The sequence below is a fragment of the Neopelma chrysocephalum genome, unplaced genomic scaffold, assembly GCF_003984885.1.
Source record: "Neopelma chrysocephalum unplaced genomic scaffold, ASM398488v2 Primary Assembly neopelma1_80b, whole genome shotgun sequence".
Taxonomy (NCBI): Eukaryota; Metazoa; Chordata; class Aves; order Passeriformes; family Pipridae; genus Neopelma; species Neopelma chrysocephalum.
This window is the reverse complement of record NW_020897742.1, coordinates 7,979,848-8,006,222: the sequence shown is the minus strand read 5'-3', so window position 1 is coordinate 8,006,222 and position 26,375 is coordinate 7,979,848. Positions and strand designations below refer to the sequence as shown.

Genomic DNA, 26,375 nt, shown 5'->3' with positions numbered 1-26,375 from the left:
ATGAAGAGCCCACATTCAGATAATTTCTGAGCTGTCTGCTCAGTGAAACTCCCACACAGAAAAAGGAGAAGCTTTTCACTGTACCTTGATAGCAGTTGTTGAGAGCAATCTCCAAGAGAGGCAGCTGTAATTGTAAAGTTGATGAACTCTAGAGCTGAACTCTTTGCTGTGTTACAATAGTCATATGGGAATGCTTCTGGCAGCTGAGGAGCTGTGCTGCCACGAGGAAGCAGAGTCAGACCCAGTTAAAGGCTTCTGATCTTAAATATCACAGTTAAACTTAAAGCGAGTTCAGAAGCAGGGAACTGTTAAATATAAGTTAACTGTAAGTGCTTTCCCTTCACTAAAATATCCTATATTCCATTTACTAAACAAATCTTTTGTGGAAATTGGAAAAGCAGAGCAAAACCCATATTGTTTGAGCAATACACATATATAGTATACAAAAATGATACATAAACTACATTACTAAGGAACATCTATATAGCTGGTTTGAGAAAAGTCACACTTAGGTAATCAGCTCCAGTAAAATATTATTGTAGCATGAATTAAATTTTCAAGTTAAAAAACTTTCACAGTGATATTTTTGCCAAATTGATGCATCCTAATAGGAGCGTTGCATCCTATTTTTGAGGAAAACAAAAAACAGTCTTAAGATGCTTGAGGATTTCTTTTTTGGAGGGACAAAATGGGTATCAGGGGTGTCTGAAGCTTGGACTGCCACTACTTTAGATTGCAGGAGGGAAGGGCAAGATTCTGGGAGCTGCAGTCAGGAATACATGCAGCTACATACAGACCAGGCTTCAGAAACAGCAGCAGCACAATATTGTCTGTATGTCAACACAACGAAAGCTGCTTCCATCAGTAGATGACACTCATTAGCATAGCATTGCTCTTACCACTCCAACTTGCTGCAAGTCTGACTGATACCAGACTCAAAGAAGACTTAGTTGGAAATGGTCATAGAATCACAAAATCATTGAATTATATAGGTTGGAAAAGACCTCTAAGATCCTTGAGTCCAACTTTTAACCCAGCACTGCCAAGGACACCACTAAACCATGTCCCCAAGTGATACATCTGCACGTCATATAAATACCTCTGGGTATGGTGACTCCACCACTTCCCTGGGCAGTCTGTTCCAATGCTGGACAAATCTTTATGAGAAGGTTTTTTTAAATTACTAAATCTAAGCCTTTTCTGGCACAATTCCAAGCCATTTTCTCTTGTCTTATTGCTCACTATTTGTGAGAAAACACCGACCCCCACCTGGCTACAACCTCTTTTCAGGTGGTTGTAGAGCATGAGAAAATCTTCACTGAGCCTCCTTTTCTCCAGGCTAAACAACCCCAGCTCCCTCAGCCACCCCTCACAGAACTTGTGGTCTGGACCCTTCACTAGCTTCATTGCTCTTCTTTGGATATGTTCTGGCACCTCAGTGTCTTGTAGTGAGGGGCCCAAAACTGAACATAGTACTTGAGGTGTGGCATTTGTATCACCAACAAAAGCTCCAGTTGCTGGCCCAGGAGAATTACAGCTGTGGGACGTGTTCTGGAACCTCTACAAAAGTTCTGTCTGCTGTCCTCTCAAAAAAGCTGTACCTGTTTGGTTACAATATTTTCATGAAATAAAACCAAAACCCAAGTAATTCTTCAGCCTGCACTAAGCTCTCACTTGGTGCAGCTGACCCCAGGAGGGGCAGAGCAGCAGAAAAAGTAAATTGCCCCACTGCAACTCATTCTGTACTTGTCAAATGCTTAAAATGTTGCTTTTCTGTCATTTTTCTCTTTTCAGAAGCAATGAGACTGCAGACACCGCATTTTTCATCATATTTCCCCTGCTTTGGACTACATGGCATGCACTGTCTTCAGGGCTGAACAAAAGGTCATGACTGGCCAGCTGGTAACACAGAATGCATTTTTACACTAATGGCAAGGTATTCTAGCTTTTGTTTCACATTGCACTGACTGCATATTTACATAAACCCTACATCTGTTTAGCTAAGTTAAGCCAGAGGGTGATGATCTTTGTCTTTACAAAAGAGCTGTTTTAATTTTATTGAATATAGCTTTCCATTTAAAAGATCAAAGTCAGTGCAGCCCCCTGCAGCAACAATTCAAAAGTTTCTTCAACTATTCAAATTAAGAAAACAGGAGAACTGAGACTGTAAAAGCAGAAAAAGGAAAATAAAAACTCCTTGGGATCTTTATTTATCCTGAACTTGAAGAAAGACATTTTTCCTTCCATTAAAGTCCCATCAAGTGTCCTGACTCTCCTGCATCTGAAAATGTCATGAATTGCATGATAACAAAAGCAGCATGTACGTTTTTAGACAAATTTCTAGAAGCTGGTAAAGCTATGGGGAAAAGACTCAAAATACAGCAGTGTGAAGAAAACCTAGTGAAGAATTGGCCTCTCTAGCCACCATCTTCTAGTTCCAGGCACTCAGCACAGTGAACTCCTACTTGATAAAGTATCAGTTTATATATAAAACTGCTTGTTATCTCTACAGAAAATAATGGTTAAAATCACGACTTTAAAACTGTATCTGTAATGGGGATAGATATTTCATGTCTTCTGAAAGAGCCTGCATGTCATCTCCTAGCATCTGACTTGGGGGACTTTGTCGTGACAACTTTTATCTTTAGGAGGGGAATGGCTGAAAACCAGCCTTACATTTCACTGCTGAAGTTTAGTATTTTCTTGCAAGTAGGTTCCTCACCTTCCAGATTGACAGCAGCACTCACTACTCCCAACACTGGGTGAGGCCCATGGCTGCACCGCATGCTACAGGAGTACGGTACCAAGCATGCACCAAAGTCTACTCTTCTCTACTGCTGTCCTGTGGCTATCCCTGGCAAGCAACTTGGAAACATGGACCAAAAGGAGCTGTAGCAAGTTCCAGCTCAGCCCTCAATCAGGACAATGAGGAAACAACCCAAAGTCTGTTTTGGCTCCAAGGAAACCTTTCCAAGAGATCCGTGTTGCCTCTACATTATATCCACGTAATACATCCACATTAGTTTTTCAGCTTGGATAAGGAGCACACTTTTGAAGCTTTCGTCCTGACCTCCTGTCCTTACCACACTTTGCTTCATGCCATGCTTCCTGACATCTGTCAACTGGACTCCATCCAAACAAAAAGATCTGGTGTAGGAGCACACTTACTGCACTACAGCTGCTAGAATGAGATCAGTCAATGTGACCAGATTAGAGCTGGTCTCAAATAAATCTCTGAAATGCTGTCATGGAGGGCACACACTGGGTCCTCGGTGCCAGCTTCTCTGTGCTACAGATTGTCCCTACTTGTTCCAGGCCACCTGCTAATGTAGACACAGCCCAAAGAGGCTGTACTGCTGCTTTCTAACACTCTCACTGCTTAAATGGGTGAATAGTGCCATTTTAGGCACCATATGGTATCCCTGCAGGCTTCCAGCTGCCACTCTGCAGCTCAACCAAATGTCTTGTGTCATATCTTGCAGCCCCACGCAGACATCTCAGATACCTTAAGGAGACTAACTGCTGGGGATGTCTATGTTTAGGCAACTGAATACCATTTTATTTTAGCATCTATTCCCCTCTAGACCAAAAAAAGAAAGCAAATGAAATTAAATATGAGAAAATGAGAAAGGAGGTGCTTGAAATACTACGGTGAGTTCTATGAAAAAAATAAACAAACAAAAAATAGCAAAAATGAAATAAAAATAACATTTCTTGTAAAATTCTCTCATCTAAAACTCTTAGAGATTAATTTTTTTTTTTACTAAAAAGTACACAAATCTGGGACAACGAGAGTATTGCTTTGTCCTCCAAGAAATCCCTCAATTACAAATAGCAGTTATTCTTTAGTAAGGGCTGAATTCACTGACTTTAACAAAACTATTGAGAAGCTTGAAAATAAGCTTCTGTGCTGGTCTAATGCCCAGATGCTCTGAGGACTGTAGTATCAGAATCTTTGCAGGACCATGTCCTAAAGCTAGTAAATCAGTAAATTATCAAATTCCTAAATTTCCTGGGGTAGTAATGAAAGAAACAGGCTTTGGCATGTCACCTGTCCTGAGGATGACTGACAGAGAGCAGCCCTCAGTCGTGCTAGCAATCCCTGGTGTCCAGCATGGGCTGGCTACAGGTAAGCAGGGTGCTCCCTGGACTGACCACACTTGGGGCTACATGGCAGAGGCTGGTGGCCACGGGCCAGCACTGTGCCACAGTTAACCTCCCAGTCTGACACAACGATCACACTCCAAAGATGCAGAAAACCAGCTTTACGTACCAAGAAACAGCCTAAGTTTCTGAATCTGCATGGAAATACTTGGAGCTTACAGGTCTTTTTAAGCACTTAAACAAAAATTCTGACCTCTTGTGGCCGTCAAACTGCCCAGCAAAAGTTTCTGTCAGTTTCTAATCCGGGTGATGCTCTTGCTGGGTGTGCGATGGCTGGCATTTGTGTATTCCTGCTGCTCCTCTCCCAGGCCTGCCTGCATTCCAGCACTCATTGACAAACCTCGCGTTTGAACGTTTTTGTGATCCCAGAGGAGGCCACAAATTTGATAAGAGGGTTGGAGCACCTCTTTTACGAAGACAGGCTGAGACAGTTGAGGCTGTTCATCCTGGAGATTACTCTGGGTGGACTTTAGAGCAGCATTCCAGTACCTAAAAGGGTCTTACAAAGAAGATGGAGAGTGACTTCTTACACACACTGATAGTGACAGAACAAGGGCAAGTAGTTTTAAACTAAAAGAGGGAGATTTAGATTAGATATCAGGAAGAAATTCTTTACTGTGAGGGTATTGAGGCACTGAAACAGTTTGCCCAGACAAGTCGTGGATACCTCATCCCTGGAAGTGTTCAAGACCAGATTGAATAGGGCCCCAAAAAAACCTGATCTAGTGGGTGTATCTCTGCCCATGGCAGGGGGTTTGGAACTAGGTGATCCTTAGGGGCCTTTCCAACCCTTCCAGCCTTTCTGTGATTCCATGATTTGTTCTAAATGTAAATGAAGTGCAATCTTTTTAATACTATGGACAAAAATGCAGCAGAAATGCCACAGAAATGGGAAGTATGGGAGTGATTATGCACATTAGCACATCCTGCATGTGGCACACAACTTCTTGCAGGCTTTCAATTCTAACAAAGACATGAGAGAGGGAATGTTGGTTTGATCTACCTTGCTTTGCTGGTCTCCTAGTCTGCATCAGTAGCTTTGTGTTAAAGAAAAATATGGACTACAAATATATTCTGTATTTGTGTAATCCATAGTGTCTGATGTCACTTTTTGCATACATATTATCAGCACTCACGAACCTACACTTCTAAGAACTCAGCATCAAAAGCCAGGCAGACTGGCTTCACATGCAAGTTTGCATAAGGAGAAAAGGAGTTTAGTGGCATTTCTTATGCCAAGTGACCTTTTACCTGGACAAGCTAAGGCTACACAACATTTAGGGCAGGCAGGTATTTGCACCCTAATCATCCATGCACAGTGATGACTTCTATATGAGAATTTCTTCTATCCAGAGCTGAATACATGAATGCTTTATAATTTCTCAAAAGAGTGGAGCACCTACAAGTATGTATTTTCAGTCTACATATATGGTAAATCCTGAGGCTACTGTTATACGAATAATACACCAAACACAACAGCATCTATTACTAGTAAGTATAAATGTATTATATTAATAACATATACTCAAAAACATTAAGCAGTGTATGAAAAAATGTATTTTTAGAAGCTTTTCTTTCTATTACCTTGCATATGCAGATTGGATATAGGAACTGAGTACATTTTTATTTAGAAGACAGATTCATTGATAACTGCACTTGCTTAACACAGGAAATTAAGTAAAAATAATTTTAAATCAAATTTACAATTTAGTTATGTTTTTTTCTGGAACTGCATTCATTTCTGACCCCACAAAGGCTTATCCATATTCTTAGTTTTACACTTAGGAGTAATAATAGTGTAACTAATGTACATAAAAAACAAGCCTTTGCAGAGCTGAAGTCTTGATGGTAGCCTGCTTTCACATTCAACAAGTGCAAACACCCATACAAGAAAGAAAAAGTGAAGTGAAAAGGTTCAATCATCCCCATTGCTCAGATTCTCTGCAGTTTTCCATTTTGCATTCTCTCAAAAGAGCACAGGTTCACATGACAAATATTAGTAGAATACAGAAAAAGTTTTGTAAAAAATATTTTAGCATTTATAAAATGTTTTCAATTTCAGGTTCTTCTCAGGTCTGTTTCTAATTTGCCAGCATTCCCTGGTTTCCCCCTGAAATTAATTGATATTTCAGTTGCATATGTAGACAGGCTTGGATGTTATTACTGAGAGGCCTGGATGTTCACTGGTGCTCACTTATGACACTTTTTTTTCCAGGATGCCCATCACAGAAGCAGCTGTTCATCCTCTATTCCAGCAAACAACGCTGAGCCACTGGATTGTCTGAACAGGTTCTCCTAGTGATGAAGATGCAACACAATACTGTCTTAAAATGTCATAGTGTCAAAGACCACTCTGAGGTACTTCATACATGACTGTAGTATGTTTGTGTCTTTACTAAGAATGCTGAATGACATGTGAGTAGTGTTTTGCCTTATACAGAAAGGTACAGTAGCAACCACAAAACAGACAACCTGCATAGATTACTCTTGACAGAAAAAACCGGTATTCAGAATAAAGCAGTATTCAGTATTTCTGTGAGAAAAAACACATCGCTGTGCATTTTCAGGTACCTAAAGCAGTGGGGCAATAAAAAGTCTCTTTTTAGTGCCGTTACACAGAAGTTGTTTTCACAAAGCAAAGTGTTTGTTAATTAATTGCAGCACTGTCTTGAGAACCTCTTCCTTGGAGGGGCTGGCATCAACCACTTGGCATGCAGGACTCACCATCCTTCTGTATGACTCTTCAACTCTATTTTAAAACAAAACAAGGGAAATTAAATTTCAAAATGCAGGGATATGAAACGGCATTAGTCATCGGTCTCAGAAGAAAGTGTTCACACTGCAGAGACAAAGGATACAAAATCTAATATGAAGCTAAGAATAAAATCTACTGCAAAAAGAAATAAACCATTAGTAACTACTATTACAACGTAAATCTGAAAGCACATAGTTTCCCAGACATTGATTCCCAGAGCTCTAGCCATATTTACACATGGCATGGCATAAAGTATTTCTTTCTTTACAGCTTAGCACTGGATACAGTCTGGTACAGCAGTGCAGTGGACAGTCTGCTTCTAACACCGGAATTAACTTCAGATTCTGCTAAGGTGTCTCTGAACTGTATGACATTGCACTGTGTAGCTGTGCTTAGTGACTGATCTCACCTTTGACTGACTAGATTAGAGAGTTGACACATTGTTCAAACTCTTCCTCTGATCAACTATCCAGATGAATAACAGGATGAAATACAGGATGAAAACATCCTCACTTAGACTGTAAGCATAATGCAGAGCTCTTCCACATTTAGCCTATGAGGATGTGAATGAGGATGTCAATATCATTTCCTATGTTCCCATAATTGGCATTCAGGCTGGAAGTCACAGGACAAATCAAGCAAGATTCTCGATATTCTCATACCCAGGCTAACATAATTAATAAGTAGAAATAACCAAAGGCTTTCTGACAGGATTAAGATGTAGGAGAAGTAGAACTTAAGGGATTCTTAAATGTTGTTCCCTAGCTCACTCATCTCTCTGTAGTTCCCACTATATAAACAGGGAGTTTCTGTCAAAATTAAGCAATCATAGAATCATAGAATGTTAAGGGGTTGAAATGGACCTTAAAGATCATCTAGTCCCATTCCCCCTCTGCCAGAGGCAGGGACACCTCCCACCAAACCAGGTTGCTCCTATCTGGCTTTGAACACTGCCAGGGTTGGGGCAACCACAGCCTCCCTGGGCAATCTGTTCCAGTGTCTAACCACTCTCACAGTAAAACCTGAATTTCCCCTCTGTCAGTTTATACCCATCATTCCTTGTCCTATCACTACAGTTCCTGATGAAGAATCCCTCTCCAGCTTCCCTGTAGGCCCCCTTCAGATACTGGAAGGTTGCTATCAAGTCTCCACACAACCTTCTCTTTTCCAGGCTGAATAGTCCCAGCTTTCTCATAGGGAAAGTGCTCCCGTCCTCTCATTACTTCATGGCTCTCCTCTGGACTTGCTTCACTGGTTCCATGTTGTTCTTATATTGGGGACACCAGAACTGGATGCACCACTCCACGTGGGGTCTCATAAGAGCAGAGTAGAGGGGTCGAATCACCTCCTTTGACCTGCTGGCCACACTCCTTTTGAAGCAACCCAGAATTTCCTTGGCTTCCTGGGCTGCAAGTGCACACTGCCAGCTCATGTTGAGTTTTTCATCAACCATCACTCCCCAAGTCTTTCTGTGTGCTGGCCCACCTCTCAAGCCTGTCAAGGCCCCTCTGGATGGCATCCCTTCCCTCCAGTGTGTCAACTGCATCACACATCTTGGTGTCGTCAGTGAACTTGCTGAGGGTACCCTTGATCCCGCTGTCAACGTTGCTGACAAAGCTGTCGAACAGTATCAGCCCCAGTACTGACCCCTGAAGGACACCACTCACCACTGGTCTCCACATAGACAATGAGCCATTGACCACAACTCTCTGTGCAGCCATCCAGCCAGTTCTTTTTCCACCAAGTAGTCCTTCCACCAAATCCATGTCTCTCTGATTTGGAGACAAGGATGTGGTGCAGGACAGTGTCAAACACTTTGCAGGAGGCCAGGTAGATGATGTCAGTTGCTCTGCCCCTATCCATAAATGTTGTAGCCCTGTCATAGAAGGTCACCAAATTTGTCAGGCATGATTTCCCCTTTGTAAAGCCATGTTGGCTGTTACCAATTACTATTTTTAAGGTGTATCATCGCCAGAAATGTTAAAACTCTAGAGGTAGATTTCAGTCTTGAGATTTGCAGATATGGAAACCAATATTCAGGTGTCTATACTGAGGTATCTGTGAGAACACTGGCTATTTAAGTTTCCACCTTAGACAAAGATGATCTACTCAAAACAGAGTAGAGAGAGCCTAGACAGCAATTCAGCACACCCTCAAAACAGATACCCATGGTATCCCATGCAGTTACTTAAAAAAATGTATCTAATACTGCTTGAGGTGCTCTGGACTATCCCATTTAGCTTCCAGTTGCTAGTCCAGAAATTGTCCACAGGTTCTGCATCACATCTGCCAGCCTCATATCAAATGGCTTTAGATACTTAAGCTTAGATCACTGAGCTCCAAATGGGTGGTAAGATGAATCTCTTTGAAGGCTCCATTGAATGTATTGACTATACTGGGACCCCAGATACTTAGCACAGCTAAGTATCTATAAGACACAGCTAAGACAAGAGGAGATCTAAATTTTATGTTCTTAATCTGGAGCTCAATTCCAGACTTTCATGTGGAAGGTGTGTGTTTCAACTTCTTGCCTTGCAGTTCTGAAATTTTTAGGTCTCTCTCCTTCATGACCAAGCTAAGAAAGGTGCTAAAATAAAAGTGGCAAGTAGAAAATACACATATTTTAATTCAAAGCTCCTTCGCGGAATGATTAAATTCTACACCTGCAGCTTTTGAACACTTTCAATCAGAACTGACACAATTTACCCTCCCTGTCAACCATTAATCCTTTCCAAAAAACCTCAAACCAAGAGCTTAGACATAGGAAATCCTTGTCCCAGTAATGTGAGTGGTATATTTGCCACCGATCCCACAGAAGCCAAGATTGCATCCAGCCTCTTATTCCTCATTAAAGGGTACCTTTGGCGAAACAAACTGTTAGCTTCCAATTCGGCTTCCTCCTTTGTTTTCTCCAGCCCCCAACGCTGAAGTCTCTGGACTCGTTCCTCAGGGTCAACAGTTAAGAGAAGAACAAGATCAGGTTTAAGCAGATCCTCAGGCCACTGGTACACTTCATCATGAGCTGGTGGAAGATCCTTCGCTTTCCCATTTGTTTCAGTGGCAATTGTGTAGGCAGCTGTGCTGTGCCAGTATCTGTCAGATGGAGAGAGAAATTTTAAAGAGGACACTAATTCTTCCATAATATAGGAGAGAGTTTTCACTATAATGAGAAGTCAATAATAATGAGATAGGTGACATGGTGGTTTTGAGGGGAAATGCAAAGAACAGTTCTGTGCCATCCATTATTTCTTAACAGTGATAATACTCAGTGCACTACTCAGAGTTCATGTGAATTATTAATTAAAACATATGGTAGTAGCTACACATTGGGCAAAGAGACTTCTAGATGCTGCTATGGAAAGAAAATCTTCTCATATATTGAGTGAGGTCAAAGAAGAGTTACATTTTATCTCAAAATCCAGTCCTCTCAGTCCTTTTTTTGTGGTTCCCATCCTCCTTCATGCAACAGATTTGCTAGAGAACATGCAGTCTTTACAAACATGTGAATTAAGACAGGCATTATGAATGGCTATGTGTTTCACTTGCATTTAATGTTCCCCACTACAGGGCACTGTGTTTGATGGATTTCAGTGGATTTGAGACTGGTTAAAAATAGTCCATACAAACAATGTCTGTGTATATCTGTGTGTGTGTGTGTGTGTGTGTGTGTGTGTGTACGTGTTGTGGCGGGAGGTTACAGTACACCTACTGAAATAAGCCAGAGAGTTCAAAGTGCACCTAGACCTTCTTTATTAAGAGTAATACTGTAAGCTGCCTACACACATTAATGAAAACCAGAAATAACAAAAACAAAAACAAACCCAAAAAAGTGGGAAGCATGTTTCTGGCTTTATAAACACAAAGAGTGAGTCTACCTAAAACTCAGTCATTCCAATCCACCCATATCTCATCTTAGAGAAAGCCATGACCAGCAGCCCACATTCTCCTCAGGTTTGTCTTGAAACTCTGGTTTAGCTCAGGATGCACAGCCTGAGCCTCTACTATTCCTAATTGAAGATGTAATAATTTTCATGTGTCCAAAAGCTAGTTATGAGTATTACACTGATGGAAGTTCCCTAATTTACTATTATCATAAGTATTACTCTTTGGAAGATTTAATATTTATCTGACTCTCTGCAGAGTAGTGCTTCAAAAAAAACCCCAAAATAAACCATAAACAAAACCAAATCAAAACAACTCCTCCCCCTCCAAAGAAAGTTCCAAAGAAAACCAGAGACAACTGTTGACCGCTTCTGCTTGTAACACTGAACAACTATATGATGGCACTGACATAAGAGGGCTTCTTTAGTATACAAACCTGTCTATGATCACAGGTGCCTGAGTGGATGCTTTCGCTATTTCTGAAGCAAGAATGTAGTTGCCCGCAGCATAAAATGCTCTTTTAATGGGTGTCGGTTCATCATCAAATACAGTCCTCCACTGGCTGATGCAAGGTGGTGGGGACCTTAGCAGAATGCCATTCAGGTTGTCCTTAACAGCCTCGGTCACAGTGGTTTTGCCTGCATTTCATTTACAGAAGGAAATATTTGTGTTATTATGTGCCAGATGCACCTGAGTTTTAAAAACTGAAAAACTCTCCTGTCTGTTCATTAGGAGAAAATGTTCTGACACCTGAATATGTAACTTGAATATCTTGTGATAAGGTTGTCAGGGGAAAATTATTCTGAGTCTGGTTGCTGGAACTATTACTCTCCTTCCTGCTCTCTGGGCCTTTCAGCCCTTCCCCTTGCCAACTTTCAGTCTTTACTCCCTTTAATACATTAAATGCATGGTAATTTCTCTGTATATTTATTTATAATATTTTTTGAGATCACAGTTCATGTGGATATTGCCCTGCTGTCATCCAGTCCTTCCTTTTTAAGGGGATTTTCAGTTCTCTTTAACTGAAAAGTCAGAAAACAGAGGCAACTAATATTTCTCTGATACAAACTGCTGCCAGTCTCTCAGACTACCACTATTTTAGTTCATTTATTTGAAAACTCTCCAGTAAAAGTATGTTTCATCATCTGCACAAGAAATTAAATTTTCAGTACTCCACTCTTTGTATTCTTTCATTTACTTAGATAACGAATTAACCCACAGAGTGAAAATTAGTGTAGACTTATTTTTTACAAGTCAGGGAAAACAGACTGGCTTCAGACAGTTTCTTCAATCCTGTTGCAGGTTTCTGGGATTTTTTTTTTTAATTTTTAAGACTTACATCTGAATGAAAGCCAGAGCACTTGCTCTTTTCAACAATTTCTCATCTATAGTTCCTTACCCATACAGTGCTCTTACCAGTGGCATCCAGCCCCTCAAAAACTATGACGGGAAAATCGCCCTTCTTTTGGTGCTCCGGACATTTCTCCAGCAGGTCGAGTACTGCTTCAGCCTCTGGGATCTTCTCTGCACACTGCAAGGAGAGATCATAGAACGTGTCGGGTCGGAAGGGACCTTGATCAGTCATCTAGTCCAACCCCCAAGCAGCACACTGGGACATCTTAAACCGGATCTGGTCGCTCAGAGCCCTGTCCAGCCAAGCCGAGAATGTTTCCAGGGATGGGGCATCCACCACCTCTCTGGGAAACCCGTGCCAGTGTTTCACCACCCTCATCGAAAAAACTTCTTCCTTACACCTGGCCAGGATTTGCCGTCCCTCCGTTTAAAACAATTACCCCTTGTCCCCTTCGCACCCGCCCGCCCCACGAAGCCGAAGAAGATCCCGCCGTGCTGACCTGGCGCAGGCGGTGGCGAAGGGCGGTGGCCGAGGGTGGTAGGGCTTGGCGGAGGGGCCCGGGGACCGGCGACCCCGGGGCGCAGCGCCGCAGCATCTCCAGGCCGGGAGCCGGGAGCAGGAGCCAGGAGCCGGGAGCCGGGGCTGGCGGCAGCTCAGAGGGGGGCGGACGGCGGCGGAGGAGGAGCCAGCGAGAAACGAAACTGGAGCGGCAGGCCGGGAAAGCGCCGGTCTGCGGGGACCAGTCCAGAGTCAAGGGCAGCTCCTTGGGGAGCCTGTTCAGCCTCCCCCGCCCCGCATCAGTGGTACTGGGATGAACGGGCTCTGTCCCACGGGGAATGGCTCTGTGAGCGAGTGAGTAGCAACAAACGTGGGAAGTAAGGACCTAGCCTAGGGGTTCGCCAGCACCAAAGGATGACATTCCCATGGGCTCCCGTGGTGAATCCTGGTGGTCTCCTAAAAAAAAATAGAATAATTTTTTCTTTTTTTTTAAGAGAAGTGCCAATATGCTCCACTGTTTGGGACTGGCCCAAAAGAGTCAAACAAGTCCTAAACTGCTTTGTTGAGCAGCAGTGCCCAACCAGCACTGAGCTGTTGGGCATACTGGCAGCTTAACCCCATTATTTGTTTACTCAGTGCCTTGATAATAAGATCAACAGCAGATACAAATAATTTTGGTAGTAAAACGAACTTTTACAGGCCTGCAGTGTTTTTGTAACCTTGCGATGCCAAATTTCAGCTTTCATCAGCTCAGGGGCAGGAACCAGAAGCACTGAAAATAGCTATAGCACTTAGTCTTGTGACAGCTGCTATGAGTAATGTTGCCCAAAATGTAGATTTTGAGTTTTCAAAATATGTAACTTAAAATGTAGGACAACCTGCACCTCTGTAGAATCCTTTTCCTCCCTTTCAATAGTTGAAGACCTGCCACCTAGAGAGATCTAAAGTTAAACTTCTGATGCATTTTCTGAAAGAATATACTCTACAAGCTAGTGTACTCTACGAATTCTTCAGAAACTTGATGACTTCCTCTGGTCAGCTCAAATATGCTGCACAAATATTTTGCTTAGTGTATCTACAGGGAGAGCGAAGCAGCTGGTAGGCAGTATCAGTTCGACAGAGATCAGCTGCACCAGTTGGAAATGGCCCATGATGAGGAAGCCGGTGGAAGGCTGGGCCAGAGCTGGAACTGGGAACACAGCCTTAGAGGCTCTTCAATAGTCTCAGCATCAGATACCAAAACTGCCTTTTTTTTTAAGGCCCTTTTCCATACCTGAGAACTCCTGTATAATTCCACATGACTATGGCTGGCTATGGATACCAGAAAACACAGGGTAAAACAAGTTCATTATACAGGAAGCCAATAGACAGTAATTTTAAGACCATGATAATATGCTAAAGTGATAATATGATAAAGTAGTGGCTATTCTCACACAATATTTTGTCTTGCAGAATGACATTCTGTGCATATGCCTGGCTTATCCATGGTCTCTTCTCCTAGTCCTGCTCCTCCAGCATCCACAGTCACTGAATTAGGAGTAGTAGACAGCACATCCTCATCTTTTCGTTTTAGCACCTATTATGGATCTTTGTTCATACATCTATCTAAATCCCTTTTTGACTCTGTGATACAGTCTACCTCCACAAACCCCTCTGTTCTCAAATTCCAGCAGTGAAACTGTTGCATAAAAACTTTTATAAGTTTTAAACTCATATCCTACTTGTTTCAACAAGTGCCCCTTCCAATAATATTACTGATTTTAGTGAATAACAGTTCAACATTCAGCTTATTTATCACCTACATGATTTTTTCAAGGTCAGTCAGATTTCCCCTTCAGCTTTTTCACGTCAGAAATGACAGCCTCCATTTCTTATAAGGCAGGTGCTTCATCCCCTTGATCACTTGGAACCAGGGATAACTTCTTTAGCTCCAAAAGGATCTGCTAAGATGTGGAGACCCAAACTGGACCACTAGTCAGGGTATGGCTACATGTACCAATGTTCCACAGACCTGCAGAATAATGCTGCCTTATTCCAAAGGCCTTTTTCCAAATACCTTTCTGGGTGATACTAAATTTTTTTTTTCTTTTTTTTCCTGCTGCCTCCCATGGAGCCATTGCTTATAGAAGAGTAGCAACAGTGACTGAGATCTCCTTCCTGAGTGCAAGTTCCACTGCTGAGCTCACCATCAGGTACACAAGGTTTCGATTATTCTTTCCTATCTCCACTGTCTGACCTTTATCTACAACAAAACTAATATGCATCTCTTCTGTTTATTAGTTTGTTTGACACCCAATTGACTTGCAGCCAAGTTTCATTTCAAAAGCACTTGTAAAGCTGGCCATTTTCCTCACTGACCTCTGTATCCTTGCTCTTCTGTTTGTTTGACTTTTTTTCTTGATGCTACTGTTGCCTTTCCCCTCTCGGTTGAATGCAGAGTGCTTACTTTCATTTTCCCTTTTCCCCTCCCGCTGTCTTGATACAGCCTTGTTACAAGCATTCCTGAGCTAAGTTGGTTACTTTACTGTTGGTTGGTTGCTTCCTTCATTTATACCATGCTTATGAGATCATTCATAATAGGGCTGTCCTCCTGGCTAATTACCCTCTTGCATGATTCAAGTACAAATGTAGGAAAAAAACAGCTGCCTTTTATGCCCAAGATTGGTCTTTGTATTTAAAATCAGTGTAGAGTATAACTCTGTTCTGAAATTAACTTATTTTAAGCAGCTTTCAGCCTTTTTACAAGGACCTTTATAATTTTGCCTTCAGTATAATATGACGCAATGTTGAAGAGAAAATATGCTAATTGTGCAGAAAAGACTGTTCAGGAGCCTTTTCACATCTTTGAGTGCCCATTGTGCTTGCATGAAGCTATAGGGAAGAGATACAGACACAACAAAAAGCCATATGAATATTCAAAAACTTTTTGATCCAACCAAAATGGAAAAAGACAAAAAAACCCTTGAATATTGCTTAGCCTATAACTTAAAAATATATCTAAGTGCACAGTCCTGTAAACAGCTGTCTGAGACTGTGGGAAATAGGCAGGATGAAGGCCTGGAAAGAACCAGATCTTGGCAGCAAGTTTTGGGCAAAGCAGAGTACTGTGAAACTCATCACAGGGACAAGTTGCAACTCCGAAAGTCTGCCATGTCCCCAGGTGACAGGAGGCAGCCAATCAGATGCTACGGTTACAGTTTCTGCTTTATAAGGAATGTTTCCATGTTTGTGTTGGCTATAAAATCTGCGTCCTTTTAATAAAATGTCTCAGTTCTTCGCCCCCCCTGAGTCCAAGCCTCTCAAAACGCTACATGAGACAGAGAAAAACTTAAGTTGAAGGCCCATGAAATGTGTAGGTACAGACAATACACACAAATAAAACTACTGTTTTAATGCAGAATAAACTTTGAAGGACATCAGTAAAGGGCCTTCCAGTAGACAAAGGTCTAGGTATAAGACCATAAGAAGGCAGAAGTCAGTATAGTCTCAGGCCAAAAGAGCCCCCTCTTCTGCCCATGACAATGTCCAGTGCCAGATGTTTGGAGAAAGATATGGAAAGGACGAAGTAGGATCCTTCTCCCAACATACTTTTGCCCAGAAAGGACCTAATGATCCTTGAGGTCCCTTCCAACCTGTTATTCTATCATTCTACAACTCTGTGATCTTGTCCCATATCCTAGGAACCATCTTTTGAATACTTCCTGAGTGGGAAATCACATATTAAGGGCCCATGGTGGACCTCTTTCAAATGTGTCTAATCCGTGTCTATATTTATATTTTGTGTTTCATATGTCTTTCATAACTTAATTGCATGTGAGTTTTAACTTTCTGTATGGTAATTTCTCCTTGGATTTCTGCATCCCAGGGAGGGATGAGTCACTAAGTACAAGGTCCTTGACAGAATCCCATTTATAGTGTTGCAGATGCAATGAGATGGAGGTCATTTCCAGCTGGACTAGAGCAAGAAGTAATACATTTATCAAATGCTGAAAATTACATCTGTCATTGACTGGTTGGTCTTGGACCTTTTGTGGTCCTCACAGGTGAAGTGATAATGACTCCTCCTTTAACCTTATTTATGTTTCTGGCTCCTGTCAGTACTTTGTTTTCCCTAGCAAGATACTGTTTGACTGGAACTGCCAAAAAGCCACACTGGAGAAATCAATATCTTTATTTTTTAAAAATAAAAATACATTATTTAGATAAATAATTGTTTCAAAGTTTTGCTTTCCTAACAACTAGGGAGCATTATCCCTGTTTATCCAGTTGGATTCTTCCATGTTAGTTGTGTACCTATGTAACATTGAGTGCACCATAAATAACGTTATTCAGTCATTTTAGAAAATTATATTAATCCTTAAAAGTTTTTTTTGTGCAAATTTGCAGATCTAAAACCTTTTGAGTCCTGGGACTCCTTTGTGACTCCTTTGTCACTGTAAGATGACTTCCATAGGAAGCAAAGGGAAGAAATCAGACTTCCTACCATTTTCAAAGAACATTATGTTTTTCTGAGACTCTTTTAGAAGGCACCAGGACAGAAAATTTTGTTACAGTTCTTGCTTGCAACATTTCTTGTAGATTCAAAGCTGGTGTATAAAAGAGCACATTTGTGTTTTCTTGTAGGTCTTACCATACAGCCTGTGAGCTAGGACAGTTCAGGAAGTAAAATGTGATTGTCATTCTTGTTGCTAGGTAGTACAGCAACATCTGTACATCTGTAGGGGGCATGTCCTGGTCTGGGTTTGCTTTGTGGGGCTTTACAGTAATGCAGAGAGTGTTGTCTGAAAACATACTTAGTCGAGGCAAAAAATAGAACCCTTATAATTGCCATTTTCTAAGAAAGTACTGATAGAATTGCAGAGAACAGGAAGTCTTGAATATGCTTGAGTGTTAGGTTCTCTGCATGTTTTGTTCCTTGAAACAGAGATCTGACATTTCAAAGAAAAACAGTTCAAAATAGTAATGTTTTAGTTTGCTGATTCTTCGAGCAAAATTTTTCTGACCTGCTCTTGGAGTGTTTGTGTATCAGATGTAAGTCTTGTATTGAGATAAATTGATAATTATCAAGGATTCTTTACTGATTTTGGAAATGAAGTATTTTGAACCTAATTTTCCTATCCAGCTGAGGCACTAGGCAATGAGATCAGGGCTGAGGCTACAATAGGTCTAGGTCACTGTGCCATTTTCAGTGGATCTTCTGCAATTCCCAAACTTTCAGGAGGTCAGGGAAGTTTCTGAGACAGGGTGAGCTAAATTATAATTTGTCACCCGCAATAAAATCCCTGTGCAAAGCTATATTTAGAGATTGTGTAGTTGGTGACACACATACATATACATGTATATACAAACACAGACACAACATAATATTTCTTGAGCTGTAGAGTTGGAAGTGTTGTGATTGTTTTTAAAATCTCGTGTTCACCACAAGTATTCTTAGTAATTGAATTTTCCACCTCAAAGAAGGAAGAAAGTCTGTAGTCCCTATATCTGCCTTAGCTCAACTAAACATGAACAAAGATATGAATGAGGGGAGAGAGAAACCTGAGTTGGGATCAGAGAAGATAGGAAATTGGAAAGAGTTCTTAACATGCAGCAGACAGGTTGTATAGACTGTACAGACTTATTCAAAATAATTGAAACAATGAAACAACCAAGGAGCAACTTCAATGTCAGATTTCAGTCTAAATTGCATTGTCTTGTTCTTCTTTTGCAATTCCATTTTCAAGATTATGATCAGCAAACCCTTTATTTATTAGAAAATCCTACTTTCATTTTTAAGCTTGTATCTTACATAAACCTCAAGGAACTGGAAGGGCACATAGTTAACTCTTCCTGCCGGAATAGTCTCTGCTGACAACCTCAGGGACAATTTTGGAAATCAGGAACAGAGATGTTTCCCATCCTGCTTTAACAATACCATTGTGAGGTGGTATTACTGGGATTAGTCATAGCACGAAGTCTCCCATTCCACCCTGCTGGCATGAATCCATTCCAGCAAGAAACAGCTGATAGAGACAATAAAAACTGTTTAAAGGGGAAAACCTGAAGCCCTGTTATTTACTGATCCAGACATTACTTAGCCAGTAGATCATCTCCAGGAAAGTGAAAGAAAGGTGATGGGAATTTGAGGATAGCCAATGACAGGCCTAATTAACATAAAGGAAACACTTCTTATTCACAAGCAGGTTTTGTTTCCCATTAAAACTCGCAAAGAGGATGAAGCTAGTTCTTATACCCCTTTTTCAAGTGGAAAAAAAAAAGAAAGGTAGCAACATGAGGGCAAGACTGTGCAGCTACATCAGCAATTCTGTCTGGTAAATGGAAGTGAAGGAAGCTCCAAAGTGAGAGAAGCCTGCTATGGACAACATGCAATTGGTAGGTGATCAGGTTTGAGTATGGCTCCTCACCTTGGCAGCAGTGGCAACACTAAACTGCCCACACAAGAATGAGGTCAGGCTGACTGAAGGCAGAGTGAGGCTGAAAAGTTGTGGTGTACTTGTTGGTGTGTTTGGACACACTGAAGAACTGAGGAATAGCAACTGGTGCTATGATGCTCCTTCTCTAACAATAGCTGTTGTGCCATGAGGAATTGAGGAATATGGAAACAGGAAACTTGGTCCTGGTCTTTCCTGGTGTTACCATGAGTGGGCTGCTATCTGCTATCTGCTCTGCTAGTGTCTCACCTCAGGCTGCCAGCTGTTCCTGCTGTCAGGGCTAACCATGTACTCAGCTTGATGCAGTAGCTTTGCTTGAGGTCCGGTGTTAGAGGCTAAGAATTAAAGAACCTACAAGTATATTCTTTCACGTATCTGAAGCCTTCAGGCTCCCTAGCTTGGGTTTGTTTGCAATGCAAAACTGTTTCAACTTACAAGCACTCCTGACTTACTAAGAAGGCTGCAATGCAGTTATACAAGCTGAGCTTTCCCCCTGCTTCACAAGTCACACGAGTTTTAACCAGAAGAGCCAGAGCCACTGAGACCTCACACACCAAAAGTGGTCTTCAGGTGCTAAACCTGCTCAAACCCAGAGGTGCTGAAACCTGCTACCAGCGCTTGGCAGAAGGCGGGTTGCACCGTGGCGGTGTCCGAGAAGCGCATCTGAGGCGTGGGGACACGGGGGACACACGCGGGGTGGGGTGGGAGAAGGAAAACATCGCGCCTGCGGCTCGGTGCCAAGTTTCGCTTTTGCGAGAACGGAAAACGAAACGGAGCGGTTCCCCGCGCTCCGGCACAGCGGGGCGGGACGGGACGGGGAGGCTCTCACCGCACTCTTAAATGCGGAGCGCCGGGCACCTCGCCGCAGACTGCCAGCCCAGCCGGGTCGGATTGAACCGAACCGAGCCCAACCGAACCAACTCCGGTCGAAGCGTGCCCAGGCGACTCCAAGTGAACCGCAGCTCATCCCGCCGGGTCCAAGCCGAGCCGAGTTGAGCCGAGCCATGCACCTGGACATGCTGGGTCGGCTGCTGTCCATAGGACGGGCGGTGCTGGCGGCGCTGCGGGGGCGGCTGGGCGCGTTGTGCTGGAGCCTGACTCCTCTCTCCCTGTCCCTGTCCCTGCCCTTGCCCGGCTGGCGACAGGACTCACCCCCACGGCGGGAGCGAGAGCAGGAGTGGGACGACGCGTCCCCGACACCCACCAGTGTCAACTACCACTTCACTCGGCAGTGCAACTACAAGTGCGGCTTCTGCTTCCACACTGCCAAGACCTCTTTCGTGCTGCCCCTGGAGGAGGCCAAGCGGGGGCTGGCGATGCTCAAGGAGGCGGGTGAGTCCCAGGGAGGGGGTGCCGGCGGGAACCGGGGAGGGGAGACCCCGCAAGAGCAAGTGCCGTCGAAAAAGTTATCCCGGGAATGTTCCTGTACTTTTTCGTGGCGTTGCATGGGGAAGGAGAAGGTGACGGGCAGCAGAGGTTCATCATCTTTCTTTGGTCTTCTCTAGGAATGGAGAAAATAAATTTCTCGGGAGGAGAACCGTTTCTTCAGGACAGAGGCGAATTTGTAGGCAAACTGGTCCAATTTTGCAAGCAGGAGTTGGAGCTCCCAAGTGTCAGTATTGTTAGCAATGGCAGCCTGATCAGAGAGCGGTGGTTCAAGAAGTACGGTAAGAAGGAACTGCTGGGCACAGCAACACTGGCCAGGCTGGGGGGCCTTCGCGGAGCAGTCTCACCCACAGATGGATTTGGGGGCAAGTGGGAGATGTTTTTTTAGTGGTTTTACAAACCAAATGTAAATACCAGTGAAACAGTGTTGGTTATATTTTGTGAACATAGGCATTATACCAAAGGCCTCTTTGGTATAATGATGTAATAAAACAATAGCTCAGCCTGTCTCCATAATGCTGGGGACAGACACACTCAAATTATCTGTTTTGACACTGCTATTGCTCTGGCTTTTGCGGTTGATGGGATGACTCCACAAAACTATATCTACATGGCACTTCATTACAGATGATAAGGAAGTGAAAGTGGGTAATTTCTGACAGCTTTTAGCTGAGGGACTGGATATTAATCAATTTTTAAAACTTGTTCTCAGGTGAATATTTAGACATTCTGGCAATTTCATGTGATAGTTTTGATGAGGATGTCAACATTTTAATTGGCCGTGGTCAAGGAAAGAAGAACCATGTGGAAAATCTGCATAAACTGAGACAGTGGTGCCGAGAGTATGCTGTTGCTTTCAAAATAAATTCGGTGATCAACAGATTTAATGTTGAGGAAGATATGAATGAGCAGATCAAGGCACTCAACCCTGTGCGCTGGAAGGTGAGAAAGTAGTGTATACCATAGGTTTCTTGTTCAAAGAAAAGTAATAATGAGGTTTTGGAGTTCTCTGAATGTCTAATAACCTCAGTTGGATCTCCAGCTCGGGCTGGTGTTAGGGACCTTCTTGTCAATGTTGCATGGTGTTGAGATGGTTTCTGTCTCATTCTGCACTTAAATGGAGCCTAGTATGTCAAGAATCTTTTTTTGTTGTGATACGTACAGAAAATTACTATTTCAGTGTATGTAGATATGGGTATTTTATTATATTAAAATTAATATAGAAGGTCTTTAAGATTTGGAAATGTGTCATGGTGTAGAGAAAATGAAAAATCAGTATACAATGATACATTAGAGTCAATATATTGTTAGCAAGATATGTGTACATTAATGCTCTGTTACAGAGTATTAACAGTTAATGTACATATATTATCTTTTTTATTAGAATGCATTAAATACATCATGTTATCAGTTTGCAAATGGGTAGAGGTAATGTGGCATAAATATGAGAGAACTTGTGGAATAATTTCTCATTATATGCTTCATGGAAATTGTTATACACACAGAATTTCTCAGAAAAAAACCCAAACCAAACACTTTAAGTGAAATCTTGGTCCCACTAAAGAATAGTAATGAAAATGATAATTTAGAACATTTAGAACTCTGTAATGGTTAATTTGCTAAAAATAAATCTGCACCATGCTCTTTGTATAGTATTCAGTTATCACAATTTGTGTCAGTGTAGCCCCACTGACAGAAAAATTAAGATATTGCTACTGAGACAACTAAAGTTTTTTGTCATGGGGACAGACTCTTAACCTCAAGGCAAGTGAAAATGTAAAATCTTAACTAGGTGCCTTCTGTTTTCAGGTATTCCAGTGCCTGCTCATTGAAGGGGAGAACAGTGGTGAGGATGCCTTGAGAGAAGCAGAAAAATTTGTTATTAGTGATGAAGACTTTGAACGATTCCTGGATCGCCACAAAGATGTCTCCTGTTTGGTACCTGAATCTAATCAGAAGGTAAAAATTAAACTGTCCTTCTGTAACTTTATTTTCAAATAACGTTGGAAAATTGGAAAGGAACTAGAAACTTTCATGGCAATTAGTAGTTTCCCTACAAGTAGTGGCTTAGAAGAGGTACAGTACAACTTTATCAGCAACCGGTTTTGTTATGGTAGAAGCCAAGTTTTTTAGTGTTCTTTAAGGCTTTTTATTGACCATGAAGTTATTAGCAGAAAAATAAAAACCCATTGATCCCAATCCTGTGGAAACCACCACAGCACAATATCCTGAAAAAGTTCAAAGTTCATAAAAACACACTTTATATTCTAAGCATAGTTTCCCAATAGAGATTCCCCAGCTTAAATGATCACATTTGTTTTGAAAATGGCATAATCATTCCAGCATGCAAAACTGTAAGTTCTACTGCTGTAGAAATTAATAGAAAACTTGGATATTATTTAAACCACCTTTATCCAGTTGGGCAGCCACATTTAAATTAGGCACTGGAGAGGTCATATTTCAAGAATTACTAGTTTATTCATACATAAAGTTATTTTAGTAATTCTGTCATTTATTTCTATAAATTTGGTCCAAGCTCACTGAAATAGTGGTGATACAGTAACTGTTTCAAAGATTTGCATCTGACTTTGAATAGTTGTTTGCTTTGTCTTTCATTTTTCACTAGAATGGAATTTTAATTTGTAAATTAATTTCGGTTTTTTTTCTTTTGATCTATTACAGATGAGGGATTCATACCTCATTCTGGATGAATATGTAAGTCTTTGTTTCATACTTAGTATTTGTATGCTAATATATGTATGTATCAACAATGATAACCAATTCGATTTACTATGCATTCTATAAAACAATTTTACCATATAGTGCAAGGATTAGATGTGATTTCTTTCCATCAGACACAGTAAGAACTTTAATATAGTATGAGCTGAGGAGAACTTGCAATCAGGTTGCATGCATAATGATTACATCACAAATTTAAAGTGTAGATGTCTATTTCGGGAGGACATCTTCTCTTTTTTTCTTTAATTTAAAAATACCGAACTTGCCGTGAAAGTTAAGTTTCAAAGTGCCTACTTAGTTTACGTGTAACTGAAAAGTCAGTCTTCGGGAATTATGGTATAGCTTTGTTCCTGCTAAGGTGTACCATGTGTCTAACCATGAGCTTCTGAGATTTCTAAGGACTAGAGTGAAACTCTTCATGCACTTATATAGGCTTTTGTGGGATTGCAGTGCAGCTTGTTTAATTCTGTGGGAAAGTTAAGTTTTTGCAAATTGACTTTTTAATGTCTTATCTACTGATGTTCCAGATGCGTTTTCTAAACTGTAGAAATGGACGGAAAGAGCCTTCCAAGTCTATCCTAGATGTTGGTGTGGAAGCAGCTATAAAATTCAGTGGATTTGATGAGAAGATGTTCCTAACAAGAGGAGGAAAGTATGTGTGGAGTAAAGCCGACATGAAACTAGACTGGTAACTCAATATACTGAGTTAGGGCAGTGCATTATGTAAAGAAAATGTGTGTATATGATGAGTGTATACATGTATCTAATGCTTTTAACTACACTTGGTATATTATACAGACTGATGTTCAGTATAACTCTATATGTGAATGTGCTTTTTAAATGCAGATTATGTACTTTTATTTTATTGAGCATGACTTAATACTTTCAGAGCTTTCATATGAACAGATGTCTGAAATAAACTTTCTAATCCATTTTATGAAGGACTTAAGGGCAAACTGTTAACATAACGTCATGCAGTAAATGTTTTTAAAATACTACGAGTGTGCATGCCAGATAAATCAAACCCCACCCCAATCTCTACTTCATTACAAAGAGCTGTAAGGATGGAGAAGTTAAAACTCTTATCGGTGAATGCATTCTGCCTGTTTCTCAGGGAAAGGTGGATTGTAGTTCCTCTGTAGATCACAAGAGGGCCAGCTGGCAGGCCACTGGAAGCACGATCTGCCTTTTTCGGGGGTAATAGAGGGTCAGAATCTAGGAATCATTATCTGTAATAATGTATTTAAAAGAAAATCAAGATGAAAAACGTGGCGATTCTCATTTTTTAACACTTAACTGTAAAAGTATCTGGTTTTATTCTCCCTCTCCTCCATATGCACACACAACATTTGCAAAAATGTTGGGGGATGTAAATTTCTGTAAAAACATATTTTTTAGTCATGAAAGAATATTGTATTTGTCCATCCTAAAACCTAGAAGCACGTTCTATCTAATGATAAACAACTTCTCATTTCACATTGGCAATGGCCTTAGTTCTAACTAATATTTACAGTGAGAATGTTTGCATTTTATTAATTCCTCCATTTTCCTTTTATCTGCAAATATTGATTTATTATTTTTAGTTTTTTTTCTCTCTGCATGCATACAGTTCTGATGAAGATTCCTTCTCAATTAATACTATGTAGCACAACCTAACATGAATCTTCTGTTGCATAGTGGCTTTTTATTTTGCTAAGCCATGGAATTACAAACAGAAAAGTTCATATATCATGTAACCTTGCTTTAAAGGTTGCTTGGTTTAGTAATTAATTATCTTGCTGGTTGCAAACCTGCAGATATTAAATTAAATTAATTGGTTTTTTTGATAGCTGCCTTTGATTAAGAGCTTGCAGCATCAATATAAAATAAACAAAAAAAATGAAAAAAAACCCAAAATAATCAAGTATACTACCCTCATTCTTGGGTTTCTGGCAATTTTTATGGCTTTGTAATTGCAGCTTTTCACATTTAACCAGTCCCATCCTCCTCCTGTTTGAAGGGAATGGGGATAAGCATTGCAGAGAGCAGAAGTGAGCTGGCACTACTCATTCATCCTCTCTGTTGAAAGTCTGGACTGTCTCACACTTCTAAATATTTGCAGCAGTTGGGAGTCAGCATGCATTAAATGTATCACATACAGAAAATGACACCTTCTTTCCTTTTTTTTTTGGTAATGTTAGGTGATTTTTTTTGAAGAGGTTTTTGAGAGAAATATTTTACATTCACCTACTGCATCTTCAAAGTTGAAGGGAAAAGCGCTTAAGTAGGAGCTGCTACTTCTGTGCACCTCCAAATACATTGTAAAAATATTTCCATTTATAATTCCTTCAGTTTCTATTTTTACTATCCTGACTGTAAGTATACTCAGTGGTGCTCTTTTGTCTCTATGTATTTTGCATTTTGCAATCACAACACTTCCTAGAAACATTTTAGTCTTTTTTTTCCCCCTTGTACTAATACTAAGTGGCATTTAAAATGTGACCCACACACATTAACCCCACAGTCTTTTGGCAGCTGTTTCACTGACCTCAGTTGGAGTTCTGCCTGAGTAGCAACTACGGACAGTGCAAATTTATGTAACTGGGGTTTGACTTCCTCTGCGTTCCCACTGCTCAAATGTTAAATCCAGCCTCTTCCTCAGCACCTACGCTGCATGATAGAAAAGGAGCATTTTCCTTTGCTGCTGGCTCAGTCCCAGCATGGGGAAAGATTTAGTGCATCAATGTACCAGTAAATCTACCAGCTTGCAGCTTCTGTAGGAAATGCCAGCTGAGCACAGCACGCAGACGTGAGGTACACAAACTCCCCTTCGGACCCAAAAATTCTGCCATTCTTTGCTTTGCATCTTACCCTGTAAATGGTTATTCCTTTGCTTCCTCTGTGCCTACAGAGGAAGATGCAGGAGAAACAAAATGGAGCTGAAAATGTCAAAATCCAGTAAATCACGTAAAGACATTGAAGATGGCTTTTATCAGAAGGTTCTAAGTTCTTATCTTCTTAAAAGGGTTAAGGATTTTACATCACCTCTTGCTACCACATATAATTAAGAAAAAGGTTTCTGCTCTGTGTGATACTCTTTTTCAAAGGAAATACCAGTTGTGTACATTGGAAATGAAGAATCTGACATTATACAATTCAATGAAAAGTCATTTAAGTTGATGAA

General features: G+C 41.1%; 2 protein-coding genes across 2 annotated transcripts; one reads left to right on the top strand and one right to left on the bottom strand.

Annotated features, from left to right (window-relative positions):
* Positions 1-5,645: 5,645 nt before the first annotated feature.
* Positions 5,646-20,093, bottom strand: CMPK2 (cytidine/uridine monophosphate kinase 2). Its single transcript, XM_027690162.1, has 7 exons — positions 19,812-20,093; positions 13,927-13,964; positions 12,655-12,997; positions 12,218-12,332; positions 11,238-11,439; positions 9,779-10,012; positions 5,646-6,913 (listed from the first exon to the last, which is right to left on the bottom strand). Exons 1-7 carry the CDS (start codon positions 20,091-20,093, stop codon positions 6,793-6,795), a joined length of 1,335 nt encoding a protein of 444 aa, XP_027545963.1. The 3' UTR covers positions 5,646-6,792.
* Positions 19,968-25,357, top strand: RSAD2 (radical S-adenosyl methionine domain containing 2). Its single transcript, XM_027690361.1, has 6 exons — positions 19,968-20,419; positions 20,593-20,754; positions 21,186-21,415; positions 22,283-22,432; positions 23,156-23,188; positions 23,740-25,357. Exons 1-6 carry the CDS (start codon positions 20,092-20,094, stop codon positions 23,902-23,904), a joined length of 1,068 nt encoding a protein of 355 aa, XP_027546162.1. The 5' UTR covers positions 19,968-20,091; the 3' UTR covers positions 23,905-25,357.
* The last annotated feature ends 1,018 nt before the right edge of the window (positions 25,358-26,375 follow it).

What these genes read in the sequence shown, in the direction of transcription:
- RSAD2 (XM_027690361.1), top strand. Translation starts at nt 20,092, where the DNA reads ATGCACCTGGACATGCTGGGTCGGCTGCTGTCCATAGGACGGGCGGTG. An exon ending in GCGGTGGTTCAAGAAGTACG is followed by an intron (nt 20,755 to 21,185) that starts GTAAGAAGGAAC and finishes ACTTGTTCTCAG; the next exon opens with GTGAATATTTAGACATTCTG. An exon ending in ACCTCATTCTGGATGAATAT is followed by an intron (nt 23,189 to 23,739) that starts GTAAGTCTTTGT and finishes CTGATGTTCCAG; the next exon opens with ATGCGTTTTCTAAACTGTAG.
- CMPK2 (XM_027690162.1), bottom strand. Translation starts at nt 20,093, where the DNA reads ATGGCTCGGCTCAACTCGGCTCGGCTTGGACCCGGCGGGATGAGCTGC. An exon ending in AATTATACAGGAGTTCTCAG is followed by an intron (nt 12,998 to 13,926) that starts GTATGGAAAAGG and finishes ACTCGCTCACAG; the next exon opens with AGCCATTCCCCGTGGGACAG. An exon ending in TGAGGGGCTGGATGCCACTG is followed by an intron (nt 11,440 to 12,217) that starts GTAAGAGCACTG and finishes AATGAAATGCAG; the next exon opens with GCAAAACCACTGTGACCGAG.